At 38.6% G+C, this 25,715-nt stretch overlaps 1 protein-coding gene across 1 annotated transcript; it reads right to left on the minus strand.

The window, feature by feature from the left end:
• Positions 1-1,033: 1,033 nt before the first annotated feature.
• LOC141680657 (uncharacterized) lies at positions 1,034-1,849 on the minus strand. The gene has a single exon (XM_074486825.1). The coding sequence runs from the start codon at positions 1,847-1,849 to the stop codon at positions 1,034-1,036; it is 816 nt and encodes a 271-aa protein (XP_074342926.1).
• Positions 1,850-25,715: the final 23,866 nt, after the last annotated feature.

Genomic DNA, 25,715 nt, shown 5'->3' on the forward strand with positions numbered 1-25,715 from the left:
GGCCTTGATTTCCGTATGTGGCTTTTATTTTCAGAACTTATTTATTTGAACTTTTATTGGTTTTTAACCTATCGGTCCTTCGGGACTTTAACTTATGATCCTTCGCGATCTTTTATCTATGCACTATGTTTAACTTCATTTCATACTTGTCTTTTATTTTCGGCATTTGGTCCTTCGGGACTTGCATTCTTTGGATGCTCGTACTTAAATAAATTAGTAGGCAAGATGATAGATATAAACTTGCATAAATAGATAATATCTCTAAGAAATGGGTTCCACCCTTACATAAGATGGTTTCGTCGACCTTATTTGTAAAATTAATGCTAAGTACTAGGAACATGTAATGAATTTACTAAACATAATAAACCTTCAGGTTCGAAGCATGCCAAGTGTGAGTCACTTCATCACCATTCAGGGTCTCTAACTTGTAGGATCCTCATCCCAGTGTCCTCCTGACCTTATAAGGCCCTTCCCAGTTGGGGGCTAGCTTTCCTCTCTCCCCTACTCCTGATGCCTTAATCTTCCTCAGAACCAAATCTCCCTGTTGAAAGAACCTTTCTTTAACCCGTCTATTGTAATAGAGGGAGGCTCTTCGTTGATGCTCTGCACTGCGGGCGTTGGCTTCATCCCTGACCTCATCAATGAGATCGAGAGTGAGCCTCATGCCTTCTTCTTTATTCTCTGGTTCGTAAGCTTCGATCCTAGGGGATCCGTGAGTGATCTCAAGGGGCACCACTGCCTCGGCTCCATAAGCCAGCATGAATGGGGTCGCTTCAGTTGTTACTTTACAGGTGGTTTGATATGCCCATAGTATAGGCAGCAGCTCATCCACCCAAGTGTTTCTCGAGCGTTCAACCCTCTTCTTAAGTCCATCAAGGATGATTCTGTTAGCAACTTTCGCTTACCCGTTTGCCTGAGGATGTGCAACGAAGGTGAAGTGAAGTTTTATGCTATTATCGTCACAGTACTCTCTGAACTCTGCATTATCAAATTGTTTCCCATTATCCGTGACAAGGATGTGTGGGATTCCATATCAACATATCACATTCTCCCAGAAGAATTGGGTAATTTTCTTGGTGGTTATCTTGGCTAGTGCCTTAGCCTCAATCCACTTTGTAAAGTAGTCTATGGCTACCATAATGAACTTTATTTGTCCCGATGCTATAGGAAATGGTCCAAGTATGTCCATTCCCCACATTGCAAAAGGGATGGGTGTGTTGATCGACATAAGCCTCTCTGGGGGCTGTCGTACTATCGGAGTGTGCCTCTGGCATCTGTCGTATCTCTTCACATAAGCCTTTGCATCGGCTAGCATAGTTGGCCAGTAGAACCCCAATCGAGTTATCTTGTGAGCGAGGGCCCTGCCCCCTAGGTGTTGTCCACAAATCCCTTCATGGGCTTCTTTAAGTGCCTCCTCTGCTTCAAGAGGTCTTAAGCACTTCAAGTATGGAACAACAAAGGACCTTTTATAAAGAAGGCCTTCAATCAAAGAGTACCTTAACACTCTAACCGACAGCTTGCGTGCCTCTTGGGCATCATCGGGGAGCCACCCAGTTTCTAAGTGGGTCTTGATCGGGTCTATCCAACAGCTTACCACAACAACCAGTGCTATCAGATTTATGACATGAATAGTAGGGGTCTTCAAGACCTTGAAGTAAATACTTCTCGGATAGTTCTCGATTTCAGACGAGGCGAACTGAGACAAGGCATCCGCCGTAGTGTTCCCCTCTCTTGGAACATGTTCTGCTAACCATTCATCGAACTGAGTCAGTATTCCCTTCATGACTCTCAGGTACTTGCCCATAGTATCATCTTTGGCCTCAAACTCCCCATTAACTTGAGCAACCATAAGTCTCGAGTCCCCATAGACCTTCAGGTTTTTAGCCCTCACGGATCTAGCCAAGCCTAAGCCAGCTTTTAATGCTTCATATTCTGCTTCGTTGTTCGTAGTTGGAAAATCCAACTTCAAAGCATACTCAATCATAAACCCATCAGGGCTTTGCAATACTAGGCCTGCGCCACTAGATTTTGTTTTGGACGCTCCATCAAAATGGAGAACCCAATATTATTTCAGTGTTGTTTCTTCCTCATTCTCCTTCTCTCCTCCTTCTGGGGTTACTATCTCTTGCCCCCCGACTTCTTGGTCGTTAATGGTGCATTCGACCATGAAGTCTACTAAGGCCTGAGCCTTGATGGCCGTTCGAGGCTTGTATTTGATATCAAATTCTCCTAACTCAATCGCCCACTTGATGAGCCTTCCACTGGCCTTCGGGCTATGAAGAATGTTCCTCAAAGGTTGGTCCGTCAGGACTTCGATCTTGTGAGCCTGGAAGTATGGTCTCAGCTTCCTTGAGGCTGTGATGAGAGCAAGCGCGAACTTTTCCGTGGTGGAATAATTCAATTCTGCTCCATGGAGCACTTTGCTTATATAGTATACAGGCTTCTAGAGCTTCTGCTCTTCCTTCATGAGGACTGCACTCACGGCTTGTTCAGACATCACGAGGTACAAATAAAGAGTATCCTTCGGACTTGGTTTAGCCAACAACGGGGCTTCAGTCATGTACTTCTTCAGCTATTCAAAGGCCTCTTGGCTCTCAGCTGTCTATTCAAAGTCCTTTACCTTCTTAAGGGTTTTGAAAAAGGGAAGGCATTTTTCTCCTGACTTGGAGATGAACCTCCCTAGAGCTGCGATTCTTCCCGTCAGCTTCTGAACGTCCTTGATGGAGCGTGGTGTCTCCATGTCTAGGATGGCTTTAATCTTTTCGGGATTGGCCTCTATTCCCCTCTTAGAGACCATATGACCCAAAAAAATTCTAGACCCAACGCCAAAAGCATACTTGGCTGGGTTTAACATCATCTTGTGGTGCCTCAGCACTTCAAATGCCTCTCTGAGGTGACTAATATGATCGGCAACATAGACCTCCATTGTCTTCCCAATTAGATGGGAAAATATTTTATTTACCAGTCTTTGGTAAGTAGCTCCTGTATTCTTAAGTCCAAAAGCCATAACAAGATAACAGAATACACCGAAGTCAGTTATGAAAGATACTTTGGGAGTGTCATCCTTATGCATTCTAATCTAATTATAACCACTGAAGCCATCCATGAAGCTTAGCATCTCATGTCCAGCAGTGGCATCGATCAGGGTATCAATCCTTGGTAGGGGGTAACAGTCCTTGGGACAAGCATCATTCAAGTCAGTGAAGTCAATACACATCCTCCACTTTCCATTGGCCTTCTTAACCATTACGGGGTTGGCCAACCATTTAGGGAATTGCACTTCCTCAATAAATCCAGCTTCTAAAAGCTTCTCGACCTCCTGCTTAATGGCTTCCAGCCTATCAGGGGCATAAGTTCTCTTCTTTTTCTTTACAGCCTTCCGAGTTGGATCAATGTTCAACCTATGAGTTATAAGGTTTGGGTCAATCCCAGGCATATCAGCTGCTGTCCAAGCGAATACATCATTGTTCTCCTGGAGGAAAGTTGTCATTCGACCCTTAAAGGGTTTGTCCAAAGATGCCCCGACGTGTGTGACCTTTTCTGGGTCTAAGGGATCTAAGGGAATTGGGACCAAGTCCTCAGCTGGCTTTCCTCATAGTTTGTCATTCTCTCGGACATCCATGTCTTCTATGGGGAGGACCTGCCCCCTGTTCCATCAGGCCTAAATGCTGCAACATAGCAACTGCAGGCCATCTTTTGATCTCCCCTTGCTTCTCCAACACCATTTTTAGTTGGGAACTTCAGTACCATGTGGTAGGTTGAGGGCACAACCTTAAAAGCATGGATCCATGTCCTACCCATGATAGCATTAAAAGTAGAGGCTGCCTTGACAACCTGAAAGTTCAACATATGTGTGGCCTCCCTAGGCTCTTCCCCAATAGTTACGGGAAGTTGTATTGCTCCTTCGACTTTGCATTCTATATGGTTAAACCCGTAGATGGGTGCGTCGGATGGAGTTAGATGAGAATTATTGTAGCCCATTCTTATAAATGTGTCATGGAACAGAATGTCCACGGAAGCTCTATTGTCCACTAGGACCCTCATAACAGGACAATTTCCAATTATCGGAGTGATAACCAGAGGATCGTCCTGAGGAAATTTCAAACCTTCAAGGTCTGGGTCACCAAATTCAAGTGTCACCTCTGACTTAGAACGCTTAGATGGTTCTCCAACTATGCTCATTAATTTTCTTGCATAAGCTTTTCGGGAGTTCCTTATAGTACCAGCTGTTGTAGGTCCTCCCGAGATCATATTAATTACTGGCCCTCGGGGCTGTGGGTTGCGATCTCTGTCGTTACCTCTTCGATCATTATCTCTCTTCTAGCCTCCGTCCTCTTCACCCTTGGTGAAACGTCCAAACTTTCCCCTTCGGATCAGATACTCAATCTCATCCTTGAGTTGTCTACAATCGTCAGTTTCATGACCAATATCTTTGTGAAATCTGCAGTATCGACTCTTGTCTCTTTTTCGGGATCTCCCCTTAGTGGCTTCGACAATTTGAAGTCTTTGTCTTTTTCAATTTCCATAAGGATTTGGATCCTTGGAGCATTCAACCTTGCATATTCAGCAAACCTTGGTTGCTGATTCTTCTTAGAAGAGGAGGAGTCAGAGTTTTTTCCAATTCGTGGATACTTGTTCTTGGCATCATACTCCTGATCTGTCTTCCACTTTTTGTTCCCAGTAGGTTCGTTACTCACATCTATCTTCTTCATACTTTCCTCCACCTTAATATATTTCACAGCTCTATCCTGGAGCTGTAGCATGCTTTTGGGAGGGCGCTTAGCCAAGGACATCTTAAAGAACTCATCTCTAGTCCCTTGCTGCAGGGCTATCATAGCTACTTTATCATCAAGATCAGGGACCTTCAAAGCCTCCTTCGTAAATTGTTTCAGATACTCTCTCAAGGACTCCTTTTCTCCTTGGACTATACCCATGAGAGATGCTGAGCTCTTCTCGTGCACTCTGCCACTTATGAACTGCTTAATAAAAGCTTGACTCAAGTCCTTAAAGGATCCAATAGAGTTTGGGGACAGACGGCTGTACCATCTTTGAGCCATGCCCGATAGGGTTTGAGGGAAGGCCCGACACTTAATAGCATCATTCACGGGCTGTAACAATAGGGCGTTAAAGAACGTCCTAACATGATTAGCGGGGTCGCCAGTACAATCATATGTTTTGATGGTGGGTATCTTGAACTTCCTTGAGATACGAGCATTCATTATATCATCTGTGAATGATGGGTTTAGATCATCAGGATCTCCTAGGGGCATAAGATCATTTGGATCAGCCCTTGGGGCAACTGCCCTTCTTGGTATTGGACCATCCAGGTCTATGATTAGAGGAGGATTTCTCCACCTTGGAGCGAGTGGGGGTCTTGAGGCCAGATGTTTCTCCAGGTCTTGCTTCAGCCTTCGGATCTCTTCTTCATAAACCCCGATCCTCTCTTGAACATCTTGTGGATTCATCCCTTGAGTGCTCCTGGAGCGTTGTTCATGGTCAGCCATTGGCTCCTTGCCAGCACGCCTCCTTCTTGGATCAACATCGTTATCCGATGACTCGGAGTCTCTTTCAATATAAGGCCCAGAGAATTCTTGATCCTCCGGAATAGGATCCAAGCCACGTATGTATTGGGGCGTCGGCCCTTGTGCTTCACTCCTACCAGAGTGTCCACTCCCTCCAACTTCGGGGTATAGAGGCATCCCGTAAGGGGGGTTAGTAGTCACAATTTTCGAGTACTCATACCCAAGGGGTTGAGAGTTCACAGGTGCATGCAGCTACTGAAGTTGGGGGTTCATCCCTTGAGGAGCCGGGGGATTCGTCCTTTGTGACTGAGCCTCAGTTGCCCCCACTAGGGTTCCTCCTTGGGTGGAGGCATAAGTTGAGTGTGGTGGAACTTCCACTGTTGATGTGATTGTTCAAGATGGGACAGGAGTGTCTGTTCCACTAGTGTTTCTGCTCTGTGTGTTCACCATGGTTGTTGTAAGTTTCCCACAGACGGCGCCAAATGTTGTGGAATAAAAACCTGAGTACTTTGATATTTAATGCTAGGGTTGGTGAGCTTCGAGCTTTAATGGCTGCTCTTGCGTTCGGGACTATCGATCCTTACAAGATGCCTACGTATCTCTGTGTTGTAGAGAATCAAGCCAAAAACATAGTTCTAGGTTGAGGGGTAGAGCCCTTTATATAGAGGTGAGTCTAGGGTTAGACTTCTGTTGGGAGACTTGGTGGACAAGTCTTTAACTTAGATGGTGATTAGGAGTCCTCTTGAGGAAGGAGATCCAGAACCTTCTATGTAGGACTTTGAGTCCGTTTAGAACAAATATCTCTGCTCTTCCAGCCATATTGGGCCTAGTCCGTGAACAGCTCGTGTTCATGGACTTGGACGACCCCTGTTGGTGGGCCTTGGTTGTTTGGGCCGTCATAGGCTTGTTACGAAGCCTTGGACCAAACAGGTCTACTATGAAGCTTGGACCAAACATGTCTGTATTGGACTTTTTGGACAAGAAGCCCAAGTGCAATTAATGCGACATCTAATGTGTCTTTAGGATGTATTTTCTATCCATATCAGATATCATCCACATAAATCTGAACTAGGATCATATCACCACCATGCAGCTTGTAGAAGAGTGTCTTGTCTATTGTTCCTCTAGTGAATCCATGTTTAAGTAGAAAATATGACAATATGTCATACCAGGCTCTAGGTGCTTGTTTTAGTCGATAGAGAGCCTTGAGCAACTTGTATACAAAATTTGAAAATTTTGGATCTTCAAAGCCAAGTGGCTGTTGTACATAAACTTTTTCTTTCAACTCACCATTTAGGAAGGCACTTTTGACAACCATTTGATATACTTTAAAATTTGAATGAGCAGCAACTGTAAGAAAAATCCTTATTGCTTCAAGTTTTGCAACTAGAGCAAAAGTTTCATCATAGTCAATTCCTTCCTCCTGTGAGTAGCCTTTTGCAACTAACCTTGCCTTGTTCCTGGTAACAATTCCATTTTCATCGATCTTGTTCCTGTACACCCACTTTGTTCCAATTATAATTCTGTTTTTTGGTGCAGGAATCAAGTCTCAAACCTTGTTTCTTTCAAACTGATTTAGCTCCTCTTGCATAGCAGATATCCAATCAGGATCAAGTAGAGCTTCTTCAGTTTTCTTTGGCTCAATTTGTGAAAGAAAATATGCATGTAGACATTCATTTGCAGTTACACTCCTAGTCCTCACTCCAGCATTTGGATCACCAATAATTGCTTCTTTAGTGCGACTTCTATCCCACTTTCCGGTGTGAGTTTGTTGACTTGAGTTTTATGTGTTTTCCTCACCATTGGCATGACTTGCAGAACCTTCATCTCTTTCCCCACATGGGTTTGTGCTATCAAATTCAGGTTCATGAGATGAGCTTCCATTCTCATGATTCACTTGTTTATTTGACTCTTCATTTGTTTTGTAATTTGTGTTGACTTCAGCTTTATCATCAGAATCAATATCAATGTTGAGATTTTCAAACTTTAGGGCTTCAGCTTCATTTTCATCAAGGCATTCGAAGCCTGGGAACTTGTCATCATCAAAAGTAACATACGTGCTTTCCATAATTTTCTTTTGATCAATCACATAGACCTTGTATGCAGTTCTTTCCAATGAATATCCCAGAAAAACTGCCTCAAAAACTTTAGAGTCAATTTTTCCCACATATTCAGAGTTGTCTTTCAACATATAGCACTTGCTTCCAAACACATGAAGATGCTTCACAGTAGGCTTTCTATTAGACAAGATTGAGTAGGGTGATTTTCCAAGATTCTTGTTGATGAGATATCTGTTTTGAGTATAGCATGCAATGTTCACAGCTTCTTCCCAAAAACTAGTTGTCAATTTTGCATCTTGCAACATTGTTCTAGCAGCTTCCACCAGTGTTCTATTCTTTCTATCAAATACACCATTTTGTTGAGGTGTCCTAGCTGCTGAGAATTCTTGAACAATGCCTTTGTCTTTGCAGAATTCAGTTAAGGTTGCATTCCTGAATTCTGTTCCATTATCACTCCTCAATCTTTTCACACAATTTTGATCTTCAGTTTGCCTCTCAATCTTCTTGATGTGTCGAGTTTCATCTTTAGAGTGCATAAATTCTACCCATGTATATCTTGAGCAGTCATCCACCATCACAAGTGCATATCTTTTTCTTGTTGACTGGACATTGACTGGTCCAAATAAGTCCATGTGAATAAGTTGCAAAGGTGCACTTATTCAATTCACAGCTTTACTCTTGTGACTTGATCTCTTCATTTTTCCTTTTTGACAAGCATCACATACTTCATCTTGAGCAAATTATAGATTAGGCATGTCTCCCACCAACTCCTTTTTGACTAGAGTATTGGTTGCTTTAAAATTCAAGTGAGACAGTTTCTTATGTCATAGCTTGCTTTGCTCTACAGATGCTTTGGTGTAAGAGCAACAAAATCCATCCTTATTTATAGAGTCCAAGTCTGGAGAAAATAAGCTTCCTTTCTTTGCTCCTTTTAGAGCAACTTCACCATTCTTTTTGCTGATAAAAATGCATTCTCGTTTGTCAAATGAGACCTTAAATCCTTTATCTGCAAATTGACTAACACTAAGGAGATTCACTTCAAGACCAACTACCAGTGCTACATCTTCAATGACAACATTTCCAGAAATCAATTTTCCATATCCCATTGTCAAACCTTTGCTGTTGTCTCCAAAAGTCACTAATGGGCTAGCCTTCTCCTCAAACTGTGATAGCAGGGTCATATCACCTGTCATATATCTTGAGCATCCACTGTTTATGATCCATATGACTTTCTTTCCTTTGTCGTGCACACAATGATTTTTAGATGTGTTTAGCAACCCAAGAATTATTGGGTACTATTCTCTTGTTAACAGATTAGATAGAGGTAGAGTTTGATGATTCAGAAAGAATAGAATTCATTGAGTGATGTGCATTGTCCTTTTTAACTGAGGACTCAATATTGATTTTCTTAAGATCAACTCTCAGCTTGTGGCAACTTGTCATTACTTTCATGTTGCAAGGTATGCAATCAAAATTGTCACAGAATGAGTAGGGATCTTTAGTTTTTGCCTCATTATACTTACATGCTCCCAATTCTGGCTTACTAACAACCTTTTTAAAAAGGTGAGTTAGAAGATTCATAGAGCCATATTTTTACATTGTTTTCTTAGAGCATCTGTAACACAAGCAAAATTATTGCTCTTGTTTATCCCAATATTCCCATTTCTATTCTTCTTTTTTCTTTCTTGCATCATCAATTTTTACTTCTTTGACAGGTGTCTTGGAATCTTGGTTGACCATGAGCTTCTTCTCAGTTTTGGAAATTGGAGTTATTTCGACATTTTTCTTCCCATTGTCCTCATCAGCAATTTCTTGCTTTATGATCAACTTTTGTTCACTGAAATCTATTTCACATGCTTTGAACATAGGTGTACCAACCTTTCTTAGCATAGCTTGGACATCTTCATTTTCTATTTCTTTTCCTTTACCACCAACATCTTTCTTGTTGCTATTCAAAGCATCATAATCAAGACCAATTACTATGTTAGCGCATGGTTTGTTCTTCTCATGGTACCGACCAACCAACTCAGATGCATTCCCGAATGATTTCAGTTTTACCTCATTTTTTTTTAATTTTTTCTCTTAACACGGCTTCAATCTTATTGGCACACTTCAGCTTATTTTTCAAATATTCATTTTCTTGCTTGACTAACTCAAGCTCCACAAGCTGTAGATCCATCTTTTGCTTCTCACTCTCAAGCTTCTCATTAGCATTTGTTAGCCTACTTACTTCCTCAGTAGCTACTACTAAGCTAGTGTGTATATGGAACATCTCCACACTCATCTTTTCCACAGTCTCCGTATACTGACTAGCATTCAAATCAATGGTGTTTAGAGTTGGTACCTTTGATTTTGAAGTGGATGCTTCTCCATGCTCAAAAGCCATTAGTGCATAGTTTCCAACTTTTTCATCCTCATCATCAACATCAATATCATCCCAACTCTTTCCTTATGCAATATAAGCTTTTCCAGACTGTTTCTTCAAGAGAGCTTCATACTTTGCTTCCAGTTCTAAGTAAGCTTTATCCTTCTTCACCTTTTTAGGCATTCTGCATTCAGTAGCAAAGTGACCTAACTCATCACAGTTGAAGCACCTTATATTTGATCTGTCCACAGATCCTGTTTTGTAGCCACCTTTGCTAACTAAATTGTACTAAGCTTTTGATTTCCAATTGTTGTTGTTTGAAGATTGTCCCTTGCTCTTGAAGAACCTTGGCTTCTTGACTCTTATGTTGGAGAAGTTTCTAGCTAAGTAAGACATGGTTTGGTCCATTTCATCTATCTCATCCAAGGTATAATATTCATCTTCCTTCAGCTCAAATACAACTTGCTTTTGAAGTCCTTTGTTCTTTTGTTCCATTGCTCGAACAACTGGAACTTGATCATCTTGCTCATATTCACTTTCTTCTCTGTCATTCACAATCAAAGCACTTGAACCATCAATAACATGTACATGATGTGCTTTCAATGATTTTCTTTGCAACATCTCAAGTTTATAAGTTTTCAAGATTCCATATAGAACTTCCAAAGTCATTTTGCTTAAATCTCTTCCTTCTCTAATGGATGATATCTTTTGTTCAAGATGGTCAGGAAGGGCTAGAAAAAACTTTAGGTTAACCTTCTCTGCTTCATAATATTTATCATGTAGCTACAAGTCATTTATCAATTTGTTGAACCTTTCAAAAACTTCAGTAATTCCTTCTTTTGGTTTAGCCATAAACCCTTCATATTGAGAAACCAGAATCCTCCTTTGGTTTGACCTAACTTCCTCTGTTCCTTCACATAAGATCTCTATTTTCTCCCAGATCTGTTTGGCTGTGTCATAGTTGACACTGTTATTGTACATTACATTATCAAGTGACTCTATCAAGATCAGCTACAAGCCACTATCTAGAGAGACTTTTTCTTTTTCAGGCTCATAATATTCTGAAGGATATTTAGGAGCATAATGTTCTAGAATGACCATGTCTCCATCTGTAGATTCCTCAACTCTTACCATGGGGGTGAAAGGTCCATTCTTGAGGATCTGAATGTATAATGGATTGGCCATCCTGATGAACAACATCATTTTCTTTTTCCATAGTGTGTAGTTAGATATGTCAAAGGTAGAGATTTTGATATTGCTGAGTTTCTGTGTATTCATTCTTCCAAGATCTTTAATCTGTTTGCTTTCATACTTTTCTCTGATACCACTTGTTAGGTAATGAATACAACATAGAGGGGGGGGGGAGAATGTATTTTAGACAATTTTAATGGCTTTTTAATATACTTAGACTTGGTGAACAAAGCAAACAAGAAATGTAACAATATTATGTTAACTGAACTGAACACAATGAACACAAACTTTCAAAACCCACTTAATTTTATATATATAAAAATCAAGCTAGTGTTTTGCTACAAATTTTTGGGTTCTTGGTATGTTAAGAACTCAGCTTCTCTCTTGAGAGTGACAAGATTTTCTAGATCTATTTTGTTACACAAAAAACAAAGCATCCAGTGTTTACTTTATAGAACAGTAAACACTGGTTTTACACAGCATGCAATAGCATGTACTAAACCCTACTTTAAGTTAACTAAAACTTTCTATTTATGGCTTAGTGTATCTTTTCAAATCGTGCATGTCTGTGACTTTACTTTTTCAGATAATCTTGGCCTTTGATCTTGTACTCTTCAAGCTGCTTTTTGTAGACTTTTCAAATCAGTGGTTGATTTGTATGTTGATTGATAATCCTGGATATTTAACTGTTATGCATTTTGTACTTTGAGTTTTATATCGAGATCTCCATTTTATCATATAGAGAACTCGACATCTCAATAAGTATAATGACTTATCGAGATCTCTTATTACTCTATAGCTGTTTTGACTTATCGAAGTCTCTGAGTTCTCTAGAAGAATTTAGCTTGTCGAGGTCTCCAATCTTCATGTCTTAATTTTGTCTTATCGATATCTCTGAGTTCTCTAATGAGGAAATGACTTGTCAATATCTCAGAGATCTCTAGTGATATTTTGACTTATCGATATCTCACAGATCTCTAGTGATATTTTGACTTATCGATATCTCAGAGTTCTCTAGTGAAGAAATGACTTGTCGATATCTCCAATCTCCATGTCTTCAATTTGGCTTGTCGATATCTCTGAGACTTCTCTATAAGCTTTTCTTGACTTCTCGGTAAGTCATTCTGGAGTTCTCAAATGACTTCTCTATAAGACTGAATCTGTGACTTGTAGATTTCTTGACTTAGAGTATTTTTCCCAAAATAGAATTATTCAACTCCAAGCTTCTTCACATTGTCTCTGAGGCATAATCTTCATGATCTTCTTCTAGAGTTTATTCTTAGGCTTGAGACTGTTTACAGAAAAATACTCCAGTCTAATCTATTTACACTTGTACAGACTTAAGTGATACAATACAAAATGCATACTTAGATTATTATATAACTTACTGAGGGTTGTCAATTTGACTTAGTTTTGTTATAGTACAGGCATGTCTTGCGCAACATACTCCTTGTAGGAAAGTAGTATGGATTGATAGTCTTAGTTTGCAATATCTATAATGAGGAGTTGTTGAGTGATATTGGCTAGGCCTGCAAGCTGCTCAACCAAAAGATCATTAATAATTGTTGGTTGGGCTTGAGCATCTTGCAGCCATTGAGATATAAGGTGAGAAGGTTATGGTGTAGAGTTTGAGGTAGAGGGTATGTCTGTTTAATTTGAGGTGGAGGGGTTTAAGGTGGTAGGTAGCCCTGTGCCAGGAGTCACAGTTTGACTCACATCTGTTGCTGTAGTTATGATAGTTTGTTTTTCACCACTAGTGGGAACCTCTATTCGAATTGGAGGGGAGTTGACTAGGTTACTATCATGTACCATGGCCTCAAATCCTTGGTCTTCTTGCAAAGACCTGGCACTTGAATGTGTTGTACTTGCCTCCCCAATAGCTGGATCATTGGAAATGATAGAGTAATCTCAGCTAGGGTTTTGAGGGGAGCTGTCCCTCCTAGAGGAACCTCCAATTGAATTAGAGAGGATTTAGATATCTCCCCGTCAGGAGTACTACCCTCAAACCTTTCAATCTGTGAAGATTAATTTGCACATGAAGGTGCATTTGGTACTATCACAGGGTCTTCAGTGAAAACTGATGAAACCCCTGTGTTTTTATTGGTGTCATCAAGGTCTACCTCAACATGTAGCCTCTCACCAACTAAATGTTATTCCTGGGTGGTGAGCACAGTTTCATGAACCGTGTCACTTGATTTTGGCAACACTTGAGAAGAAAATTCAGGTGTTTCATTGTAAGAAGTAATGATTTGAGATACAAGATTAGTGATATTTTGATTGAGTGTTGGAAACTCCCCCTGAGTGAAAAATGGAGTTTCAAGTGATGTGCTCTCATTATGTGTGCCAGCCATATTTCTTCTTTCACCAACTTGAGAGTGCTCAAGTTGGGGTGCAGACTCTGTACAGGTTGCACTAGGGAGAGTGTTTTGTTCAATAGAGATACCTTGTTGAGAAGGTGCCCCTAGAGTTTGTTTAATTCCCTCTATTAAAATTGCATCATGTTGGGAAGATGCAGAGGTGGCTACTTGAGTGGTCAGCTCAACTTTCTTAGACTTCTTTGGTTTCTTGACCAGGTTAGACTCCATTTGAATTTGATCCTCACCACTCTCATTTATAATAGTTAGGGGTGCTTGCTTTCTCTTCTTTTTACTAACTTCACCCTTTTGAGAGGATGAAGTAGTTGGTTCCCAGGCTTATAATGGTAATGAAAGAAGGGTCTCAGTTGTGGAAGGGCCCTGTTGGTTTTCCTATGTCTGTACTTCCACATGTACAAGAGCCATAACTGTATTAGATATGACACTAGACCTCATGTCAAGCATAGGGTATAGGTAAGTCTTGAATCTTTCTAACATAAAGTTAGTGATTTTCAGAACTACTGGTACATAATTCTTTGTAATTAGTGAGCCAAATAAAATTTTGGACACTTGTTTACAATTGCCTATTTTAGTTCTATCAATCCATTAAGTAAATATATATCTGTAACTTTATGCTTTAAAGTAAACATAATAAACCTAGGAAAAAAATTCCTTACCTCTTGTGGCCAAATGCATTATGAGCCTTGTGTTGAGTTCTTCCAGGATCAATGCCCCAACATTGAGTGGCTTGTTGTACGCCATGGAGAACACCAGCTTCTGAACCACACTGGATATATTGTCATAACCAGTCTTCCTGCAGGTGAAGGCTCTCACTTTTGCATTAAAGAAAAAAGACCATTCCCTCCTGAGATTCTTCTTGTTCAGGCTAACAAGGTTAATCCTCTCACTGTAATTTATGGAATTCATAAATTCAGCTGAGTTGGCACCTCCACCATATTAGCTGTAGGGATGCCCAGTGCATTGTTGACATCCGTAGCATTAAACTCCACTAGTCTTCCTTGAATTGAGCAGTGCACCACTAGAGACGCATCTTGGTCCTCATGCACTACAGTATTAACCATAGTAGAGTTCCATATTTCATTGAGTACATCCATATATTGGATTGGATTAGCAGTAAGAGCACCCGCTAGATGTGACTCAGAAAGAAATTTCACAAGGCTCTTGAAACTGTTAGGAGCTTGGTTAACATCAATAAAGGCAAGGTAGTTGGTATTATCCTTTGAAATAACAGCTCTAACATTGCTTGCAGCCATTTTGAGTGTATGAATTTGAGTGGGTAAGAAATTTTAGAGAGAAAGAATTCAAAATGAGAGAGAATGGTTAAGGTTTGCAAAAACTAGGTCAATTGAGATCTCGAAAGCGTAAATAGGGGTTATGTCGAGATGTTTGGATATTTATAGAAAAAAGTAAGTGACTTGTCGAGAAGTATGAATAAACGGTTTGGATTTGCTTATCGAGAAGTCTCGTGAATGAATATATATATATCGAGATGTCACTTTCTTGACTCTTGTCGAGAGCTTGATAATAACTTATCAAGATGTCAAATAAATACCCAGTGTGTCATGAATGGACTGAATTTTTGCAAATTTCATTTGAATAAACCAAAATAAAATTAAAATGATTTTATATCAAAAGTATTTTACTAAAATAATTTATTAAAAATAAATTATTTCAGTCCTAAGTTATCGAGAAGTCTAAACTATATACTAGTAGAGAACTCTAAGAATAAACATATGTTGATATCTTTACAAGACTTATCGAGAAGTCAAAATGAGGCTTGTCGAGAAGTTCTCCGAGAAGTCAGGAAAAAGACTTATCGAGAATGTAACACCCCCAAATCCGGGGTCGGGGATTCGGGTTGTCACGAGTTTCATTTCCCTTATCAATACTTAATCTTAACAGTCAACCAACTACTGTGTACTGTGACCCCACAATATACACACACATACCACAAGTTATAGTCTCAAAGATGAATACCAAAAATAACACAAGTCATTTTATTCCACAATTATAAACCATTTCACCTTAAAAAGGGTTTCTGAATAGTTTACATATTCCTTGCCATTATTACAATTCATAAATATACATAAGTCTGGTACATCAAAAGTTGAAAGCCTAGCCTATTGGTAGATCCTACCTCAGCTACAACGGCATCAACGCCTACAGGAAACTGCGGAACGTTTCCTATCCGCTCGCGAATTGGGAGCTTGATCCTGTTCATCTTGTCTATCTGTTGTTGTGTGATGAAAGAAGAAAGCAAGGGTGAGCAACAAGCCCACCAAAATAATATGTATAATAATTAACAATATATGAGCATTCTCATAGTACTCATGAAAGTCTTGGTCAAGAAGAAATGAACCAAGTTTGATATCTTAACGCGACCAAGTCGCAAAATATTCAGTATATAAGTATATATACTTTTCAAAATCTTTGAAATCCTCTGCCATGCATAATATACACAGAGTTCCAGTTTATAACTGTATAAAAATATCGTTGCAAGGTGATCTCATATATCAAACCTTGTCTCAATGTTTTTTTTCTGAAAATCTTTGTCATGCATAAGATAATCATTTACTAGATATAAGTTGAAAAGGTGAAGTTACGAGATACTCCAATATACTTATATCTTTTCCGAATACTACTTGAACTGCCACCGTTCAAGGTATAATCCGTTTCAAAAGTTCATCACATAGATGAGACTACAAGATAAGATTTGAATAGATTCAATCTTTGAAATATCGTTATAAATAATGAAGTTACGAGATACTTCATTAAGTCCCGATATATATACACCTATATATATATACATTTCATACACTCCTTGAAAACCTCTGTTATGAAAATTATAAACAGAGTTGTAATATCAAATAAATTTGGAAAGGAAAAAACCTTGGCATAAACCAGATATCTTGCTGATCAGGCAAAGATACCAATAAGTAACATTTTCTACTAGTAGATGGACGAATTCCCCACTGGTCATCACCCTGGCCGCAATAGGACCTTATGCTGGACTGCCACTCAACCACTTACGCATTTGATGGACTCCCACTAAGCCACTTACACTTTCATGGACGCCCGCTGAGCCCATGTTGCTTATGCCGACTCAAATAGATGAACTTACTTCCCGAACGATGGGCAAGTAAACAAGATGTTTTCTCAAAACAGCAACCTCGTTGCGAATGTAAAATACACCACTGAGCCGGGTCCCTCAGGTTTTGAGCGAGTATTTAAATCCCCTTTGAAAGGAAGATCTTAAATATAAAAATGAGTTTTGAGATCCGCTCTAACTTTTAAAAATCATTTTGAAGACTCGAAAACATTTTTAAGAATGTTTGGAGTAATGCTGATTTAATGAAATAAATCAGTCCCGATATATTAGAAAATATCTGAATATTATTATTTAAATAATATTCCCAAAAGGATAATCCTTATAAAAATAATTGAAGTAGAAGTTTTAAAACGGAGTCATAAGTTCTCGAATGAATATTCAAACTAATACTCATTAATTAAAATAAAGTTATCGAATAAACCTTATTCGATTAATGGTTTTGAAAACTATTCATGTATATATATATTATACTCGGGAACATCGACTCCTGGTTTAGAAAAATGTTCACCTTTGGGTCCCCTATACTAAGGGTATACGCAACTAATGCTTATCTCTAGCATAGGTATTATGCAACTTATAAGCAATTGAATCAACAATTAGATATCAAGATTACGAAACAGACATGCATATATACCATATCAGCATGCTCCAATATATCGCAAAATTTGTTAATAACAATCATGCACTTATCACAAGATAATGCATATACATATATTTACATCACAACAACAATATAACGGGTAGAAAACTTGCCTGAGTGTTCCCGGATAGACTTAAGCTTAGAGTGGGTCCGATAACCTTCCTTGAAGCTTTTAATCCATGAAAGATCCTTGGAATGCCCATGGAAGCCTTAATCTATGCTTAAGCTACCTTGACCTTGGATTCAAGCACTCAAACTACTTGCTCTTCTTAGTTATGAAATATAGAATCCAAGGAAACAAACCTCTTGAATTATGATTGAGTGGAGCTTGGGTTTGGAAATTTTTTTTCTTGTTTTTCTTCAAAAAAACCGTGAGCAAGGAGATGGGGGGAGAAATGAATGTGTTTGCTTGGTTGCTTCCTTTGGTTTGTTTAATTAAATTGTTACCATGGTAAAAATTGTGTGGTTTATAAACAACCAACAAATCCTACCCATTTGGTCATGCTTATGTCATCCACTTATGTCACCTTCCCACACTTGTCTTCTTCTTGTTGGTGTGATGACATCATCATCATTAACCTCTTTGATTAACTCCTAATTACTTGGCTAATGATCGTTGATCTGTTATACGGTTCGTTTAAATTTCATTCTCGTTTATCGTTTGAGGGATCATACCCTGGATCTTATTACTTGGGTTCCCTTAACCTTTCTCAATACATTATATTCCTTTTATGATCCCCTCTTATAATCCTTGAATTTAAATCCTTTTTATCCTGTTACCTTATACTCAATTCTTTCGGTATCTGGTGGATTTTCGGGAAAAATCAAAGTGTTCGAATTTGGATTCTGACGATCTTTACATATACTTATATACCATATAGAGTACTAATAAGATCTCAGAATAACAATAAAAGAACCTCTACAAAGTGAGGCATGAAAAGTTTTCTTATTCAGCACAATCAGCAAAATCACTATTCATAAGGGTTACAAAAAGTTCAAAATTTTTGGGGTTATTACAGTCTCCCCTCCTTAAAAGGATTCCGTCCCAGAATCAGATAGAAAACAGTTGGGGGTACTTTTCTAGCATTGTGCTCTGTAGTTCCCAAGTTGATTCTTCCACATTATGATTCTGCCATAGCACTCTGACTAGCTTGATCACTTTGTTCTGAAGCACCTGTTCCTTCTTATCTATAATCTTTACTGGTTTCTTCACGTAAGTCAGATCTGGTTGCATATCTACCTGCTCGTACTCCACTATGTGTCTGGCATGTCGATGATACTTCCTTAGCATTGACACATGGAACACATTATGAACTTGCTACAGTTTCGGGGGGTAGGGCTAACTCATATGCTAACTTCCCAATACGTCTTAATATATCCAAGGGTCCAACAAATCGTGGACTTAGCTTTCCTTTTTTTCTGAACCTCATCAATCCTTTCCAAGGGAATACCTATAACAGCACTAGGTCCCCTACTTCCTATTCTTTGTCCTTTCGTGTCAATTCAACATACTTCGTATGTCCATCCTGGGCTACTACCAGCCGTCCTCTGATTAGATATATTATATCCCTGGTCCCTTGGACTACTGCGGGTCCGAGCATCTTGCGCTCTACAACTTCATCCTAACATAAGGGAGATCGACATTGTCTTCCCTCAAGGATCTCATAAGGCGACATCTTGATATTGACATACCACCTATCGTTGTAAGAAAACTCGATACGTGCTAAGTGATCATTCCGAATTCTTTCAAGTCTATCGCACAGACTCTCACCATAGCTTCTAGCATTATAGCTTTTGCTTCTCAATACCCACTCTTTTCCAGTTCGTAATCGTTTCTATCTTCCGTACATAATACTATACTGGTTACACCTTTGCTCGTTAGCATTCTATAACCTTTTAATACACGCGTCAACCTTAGTATCACGAATGTGTTTCCATTTCGAATACCACCATACTCATACTACTCCTTTTCTAACTACTTCTATCTTCGAAAGCTTGATCCATCTTATAGAGGTAAAGGAATTTGTTGAGAGATCACTATGAGCATTATTATAATTACGTCATATTTCCTTTATCAAAATTTCTATGCTTGAGAACTTTGAATACTACCTTTCTCCTTGTAAAACCTCTAAGGTTATCCTTAAATCCTTCATCAGGTACACCCTAGGTACAGGGCATATCAAGATACCATTTACCAATACCAGAATCATTATCTATATAGTTCTGAAAACTTTCTCCACTGATCTTTAAAGGTTGTTGTTGCCTTAGTCCTTCATTCCGTATTACCCAACTCATAATGTCCCTACTAAGGGTGAAATGCCAACCTTTATACATTCCCCTAGGGTTCATCTCAAGTTATCGGGGTTTTATCCTTAATTTCACCTTTAAAAGATACTTACACTCTTCCATGGATAAATCAAGTCATATATCCTTGATAGATTATCTTATTCAATCATTCTCACCTTAATAGTCTATGCCTAATTTCATAATAATATCCTTATCTAAAATGAGGTCAATCCATATGGACTCCAAAAGATAACAACGGTTATCCACTTTTCTTGCCTGATTTGGTAATGATAACAGGGATGTTCTGGAAGATATTGGTTGTGTTCAACGTGAACTTCTTTTTACTAAATCCTCATTTACTTTTGTTGTTTATCTCAACAGTCATCTCAATGTTGAGATATCTTCTATACTTGGTGTCTCCCTTTTTGGGTATCAATTGACATGCGTTACTTACATTGCACATTCTTGAAGGTCACTTCCTTCATCCAATTTTCCTAGTTTCTTACTTTCTTGTCTCCTCAGTCTATCCGCGTCTCATTATTTATCCTTCAAACTATCTCAAGGTTTCCTCGAATCCTCCCAACTTACAGGGGATAAAATATATGTATCTCTTATACCTTCAACCATCAACTTTAACTTATGCTGAATCACCCTCATCCTGACGAATACATATTTTCTATTTCTATTGCTACGAGTCTTTAGGGTTTCCTCATACCCAACTCCCTTATCATTCCTCAAACTCTATTGTCTTTATTTTCCCTTTCCACTTTAGTTTCTTTTTATTTTCTATTCTATTACAATCATTTCATGAACCCACTACTCATTGACTTCAAACATCACGTCATTCTGGGATTCTTGTCATCAGAACGAATCTTGACAACTTTTACAACTTAGCTTCATAATTCATCATACTCGTCCGCCTTTGTTCTGGCTCTAAAGCTTTTACACTATCTCCATAACCTTGGGAATTACTTTCCCGAAAACAATTGACTGACTTTAATCAGTTTATTCTAACCTCTGGCTCCGTGCCTTTCTTGGTCTTTCACCAGCGGGTGGCCTCTCTCTTAGGAGGGTAAGTGATAAAAACAGTCTTTTGTGATTCGTCCATAATTTAGAATCTAAAATGATTCCTTTATTTCCTTTAGCCAGGCTCTCACCTCTACTGGGTTCGCTTGTTCCTTGGAACTCTGAGAGCTTAGCGACTTAAAGGTCCTGAAAGAATTTCCCACCACACTATCTCCTCAGGGTGGTGGTTGGGGATAATAGTCTAAGTTCTTTTTTTAGACAGGTCCATGAATTGCCGTATAGGAGCACCGTCTCGGGTCTCCTTATCTTGCTCGACTTCTGTTTTCTCAGTATGAAATGTTTCATCCTTCTCCCATAATCAGGCTTATCTTATACGTAAAAATCCTTATTTTTCATTCCATTATATTATGGGTTCTTTCTTTCTTGATGGCGACCTCCCTGACTATCACATTCAGGGTTTGCCCTAAATCTTATTCCTCGAACTATGGCTTTCATCTAAGATCTCGTCCTTAAGCCCTTGAACGTTTGGAACCCAAATTCTGTAGGAATACCTCATTATTCCCTTATCATCTTTCTCAGTGTTAATCTCTTCTCCAGTCATTGGCTTTCTGCCTTCATTCATCATTTTTTTTGGCACCATATGATCTTTTCCAATAATTCGGGCTGCATTACAATCTCAAACAGCTTTTCAGTACCGGCTCCAGTTACCTTCACTTCTATTTTCATTTTTTTTTCAAAATCTCTTATCAACTCTCCCAAAGACATTTTCATCTTGAGTCTCTCTTTTATACTAAGGGCATTAGCCACCATTTTGGCTTTCCCTGGATGATAAAGAATCTCTTAATCGTAATCCTTGATTAGCTCTAACCACCTCCTCTGGCGCATGTTGAGCTCTTTCTCCGTGAAAATGCACTAAAGCACTTATGGCTTGTGTAAATCTCGTACTTCTCTCCATACAAGTAGTGCCTCCAATCTTTAGGTCAAAACTATTGCCATGACCCCAAGCTTATGGGTGGGGATATCGAATTTTATATTCCCTTAATTGTCTTAACGCCTACGCGATTACCTTGTTGTGCTGTATAAGAAGCACCCTAATTCCTTATGCGAAGCGTCACTACACATCACAAAATCTCCTTTTCCATCCGGCAACGCCATCATAGGGGCCGTCACCAACCTTTGCTTCAGTTCTTAAAAGTTGTTCTCGCATTTCTCTGTCCATTCGAACTTCTCAGTCTTACGAGTAAGCCGCGTTAAAGGGGCTACTATCTTTACAAACTTGAACGAACCTCCGGTAGTGACCAGCCAATCCTACCTCTTGGTAGTCGCTCTAACCATGGTTATCAATTCCTCAGCGACCATCTCTTCAGTCTTGTTAGGATCCTCCACGAGATCCTTCTCAGCAACAATCCCTTCTGAGACAACATCCTCGACCGCTACATCCTCAATATTAACATCATCCGGTCCCGCGTTAGGACGCTCTATCGGATCCATAATCTGATCTCCAATAAGTAATAAAACATCATCGCGTTGTTGCTCCTCAACCTCAGGGTTCGGAGTCCCGCTACCATATATGATAACGAACTACGCTTCTATCACGTTATTTATAAGGGTTCTCATAAGAGTTTTAACTGCCAGTACTACGTTAGGTAGTCCGACTATGAACTTGGCAAGAGTTCTTATTATCTTAGTGAACTTATTATTTTAACGTCACATCATCTCTGAGGTTTATAACGCTTAGCTCTGATACCATTTCTGTAACACCCCAAATCCGGGGTCGGGGATTCGGGTTGTCACGAGTTTCATTTCCCTTATCAATACTTAATCTTAACAGTCAACCAACTACTGTGTACTGTGACCCCACAATATACACACACATACCACAAGTTATAGTCTCAGAGATGGATACCAAAAATAACACAAGTCATTTTATTCCACAATTATAAACCATTTCACCCTAAAAAGGGTTTCTAAATAATTTACATATTCCTTGCCATTATTACAATTCATAAATATACATAAGTCTGGTACATCAAAAGTTGAAAGCCTAGCCTATTGGTAGATCCTACCTCAGCTACAACGGCATCAACGCCTACAGGAAACTGCGGAACGTTTCCTATCCGCTCGCGAATTGGGAGCTTGATCATGTTCATCTTGTCTATATATTGTTGTGTGATGAAAGAAGAAAGCAAGGGTGAGCAACAAGCCCACCGAAATAATATGTATAATAATTAACAATATATGAGCATTCTCATAGTACTCATGAAAGTCTTGGTCAAGAAGAAATGAACCAAGTTTGATATCTTAACGCGACCAAGTCGCAAAATATTCAGTATATAAGTATATATACTTTTTAAAATCTTTGAAATCATCTTCCATGCATAATATACACAGAGTTCCAGTTTATAACTGTATAAACATATCGTTGCAAGGTGATCTCATATATCTAACCTTGTCTCAACGTTTTTTTTTCTGAAAATCTTTGTCATGCATAAGATAATCATTTACTAGATATAAGTTGAAAATGTGAAGTTACGAGATACTCCAATATACTTATATCTTTTCCGAATACTACTTGAACTACCACCGTTCAAGGTATAATCCGTTTCAAAAGTTTATCACATAGATGAGACTACAAGATAAGATTTGAATAGATTCAATCTTTGAAATATCGTTATAAATAATGAAGTTACGAGATACTTCATTAAGTCCCGATATATACACACCTATATATATATACATGTCATACTCTCCTTGAAAACCTCTGTTATGAAAATTATAAACAGAGTTGTAAAATCCAATGAATTTGGAACGGAGAAAACCTTGACATAAACTTGATATCTTGCTGATCAGGCAAAGATACCAATAAGTAACCTTTTATACTAGTAGATGGACGAATACCCCACTGGTCATCACCCTGGCCGTAATAGGACCTTATGCTGGACTGCCACTTAGCCACTTACGCATTTGATGGACTCCCACTGAGCCACTTACACTTTCATGGACGCCCGCTGAGCCCATGTTGCTTATGCCGACTCAAATAGATGAACTTACTTCCCGAACGATGGGTAAGTAATCAAGATGTTTTCTCAAAACAGCAACCTCGTTGCGAATGTAAAATATACCACTGAGCCGGATCCCTCAAGTTTTGAGCGAGTATTTAAATCCCCATCGAAAGGAAGATCTTAAATATAAAAATGAGTTTTGAGATCCGCTCTAACTTTTAAAAATCATTTTGAAGACTCGAAAACATTTTTAAGAATGTTTGGAGTAATGCTGATTTAATGAAATAAATCAGTCCCGATATATTAGAAAATATTTGAATATTATTATTTAAATAATATTCCCAAAAGGATAATCCTTATAAAAATAATTGAAGTAGAAGTTTTAAAACTTATACTTGAAATGAATAATAAATACCCAAAGATATACGATCTTTATTTAAATAATCAAAAATAAGTTTGATTATCGAAACATTATTCTTTAATAAAATGAAGAATATTATTTAATAAAATAAGCGGAGTCATAAGTCCTCGAATGAATATTCAAAATAATATTCATTAAATAAAATAAACGGAGTCATAAGTCCTCGAATGAATATTCAAACTAATATTCATTAATTAAAATAAAGTTATCGAATAAACCTTATTCGATTAATGGTTTAGAAAACTATTCATGTATATATATAAATATATATATATATTATACTCGGGAACATCGACTCCCGGTTTAGAAAAATGTTCACCTTTGGGTCCCTATACTAAGGGTATACGCAACTACTGCTTATCTCTAGCATAGGTATTATGCAACTTATAAGCAATTGAATCAACAATTATATATCAAGATTACGAAATAGACATGCATATATACCATAGCAGCATGCTCCAATATATCGCAAAATTTGCTAATAACAATCATGCACTTATCACAAGATAATGCATATACATATATTTACATCACAACAACAGTATAACGGGTAAAAAACTTGTCTGAGTGTTCCCGGATAGGCTTAAGCTTAGAGTGGGTCCGATAACCTTCCTTGAAGCTTTTAATCCATGAAAGATCCTTGGAATGCCCATGGAAGCCTTAATCTATGCTTAAGCTACCTTGACCTTGGATTCAAGCACTCAAACTACTTGCTCTTCTTAGTTATGAAATATAGAATCCAAGGAAACAAGCCTCTTGCATTATGATTGAGTGGAGCTTGGGTTTGCAAATTTTTCTTCTTGTTTTTCTTCAAAAAACCGTGAGCAAGGAGATGGGGGGGAGAAATGAATGTGTTTGCTTGGTTGCTTCCTTTTGATTGTTTAATTAAATTGTTACCATGGTAAAAATTGTGTGGTTTATAATCAACCAACAAATCCTTCCCATTTGGTCATGCTTATGTCATCCACTTATGTCATCTTCCCACACTTGTCTTCTTCTTGTTGGTGTGATGACATCATCATCATTAACCTCTTTGAATAACTCCTAATTACTTGGCTAACGATCGCTGATCTGTTATACGGTTCGCTTAACTTTCATTCTCGTTTATCGTTTGAGGGATCATACCCGGGATCTTATTACTTGGGTTCCCTTAACCTTTCTCAATACATTATATTCCTTTTATGATCCCCTCTTATAATCCTTGAATTTAAATCCTTTTTATCCTGTTACCTTATACTCGATTCTTTCGGTATCTGGTGGATTTTCGGGAAAAATCAAAGTGTTCGAATTTGGATTCCAACGATCTTTACATACACTTATATACCATATAGAGTACTAATAAGATCTCAGAATAACAATAAAAGAACCTTTACAAAGTGAGGCATGAAAAGTTTTCTTATTCAGCATAATCAGCAAAATCACTATTCATAAGGGTTACAAAAAGTTCAAAATTTTTGGGGTTATTACAGTCTCCCCTCCTTAAAAGGATTCCGTCCCAGAATCAGATAGAAAACAGTTGGGGGTACTTTTCTAGCATTGCGCTCTGTAGTTTCCAAGTTGATTCTTCCACATTATGATTCTGCCATAGCACTCTGACTAGCTTGATCACTTTGTTCCGAAGCACCTGTTCCTTCTTATCTATAATCTTTACTGGTTTCTCCACGTAAGTCAGATCTGGTTGCATATCCACCTGCTCGTACTCCACTATGTGTCTGGCA

Source organism: Apium graveolens, chromosome 8 (genome assembly GCF_009905375.1).
Source record: "Apium graveolens cultivar Ventura chromosome 8, ASM990537v1, whole genome shotgun sequence".
Taxonomy (NCBI): Eukaryota; Viridiplantae; Streptophyta; class Magnoliopsida; order Apiales; family Apiaceae; genus Apium; species Apium graveolens.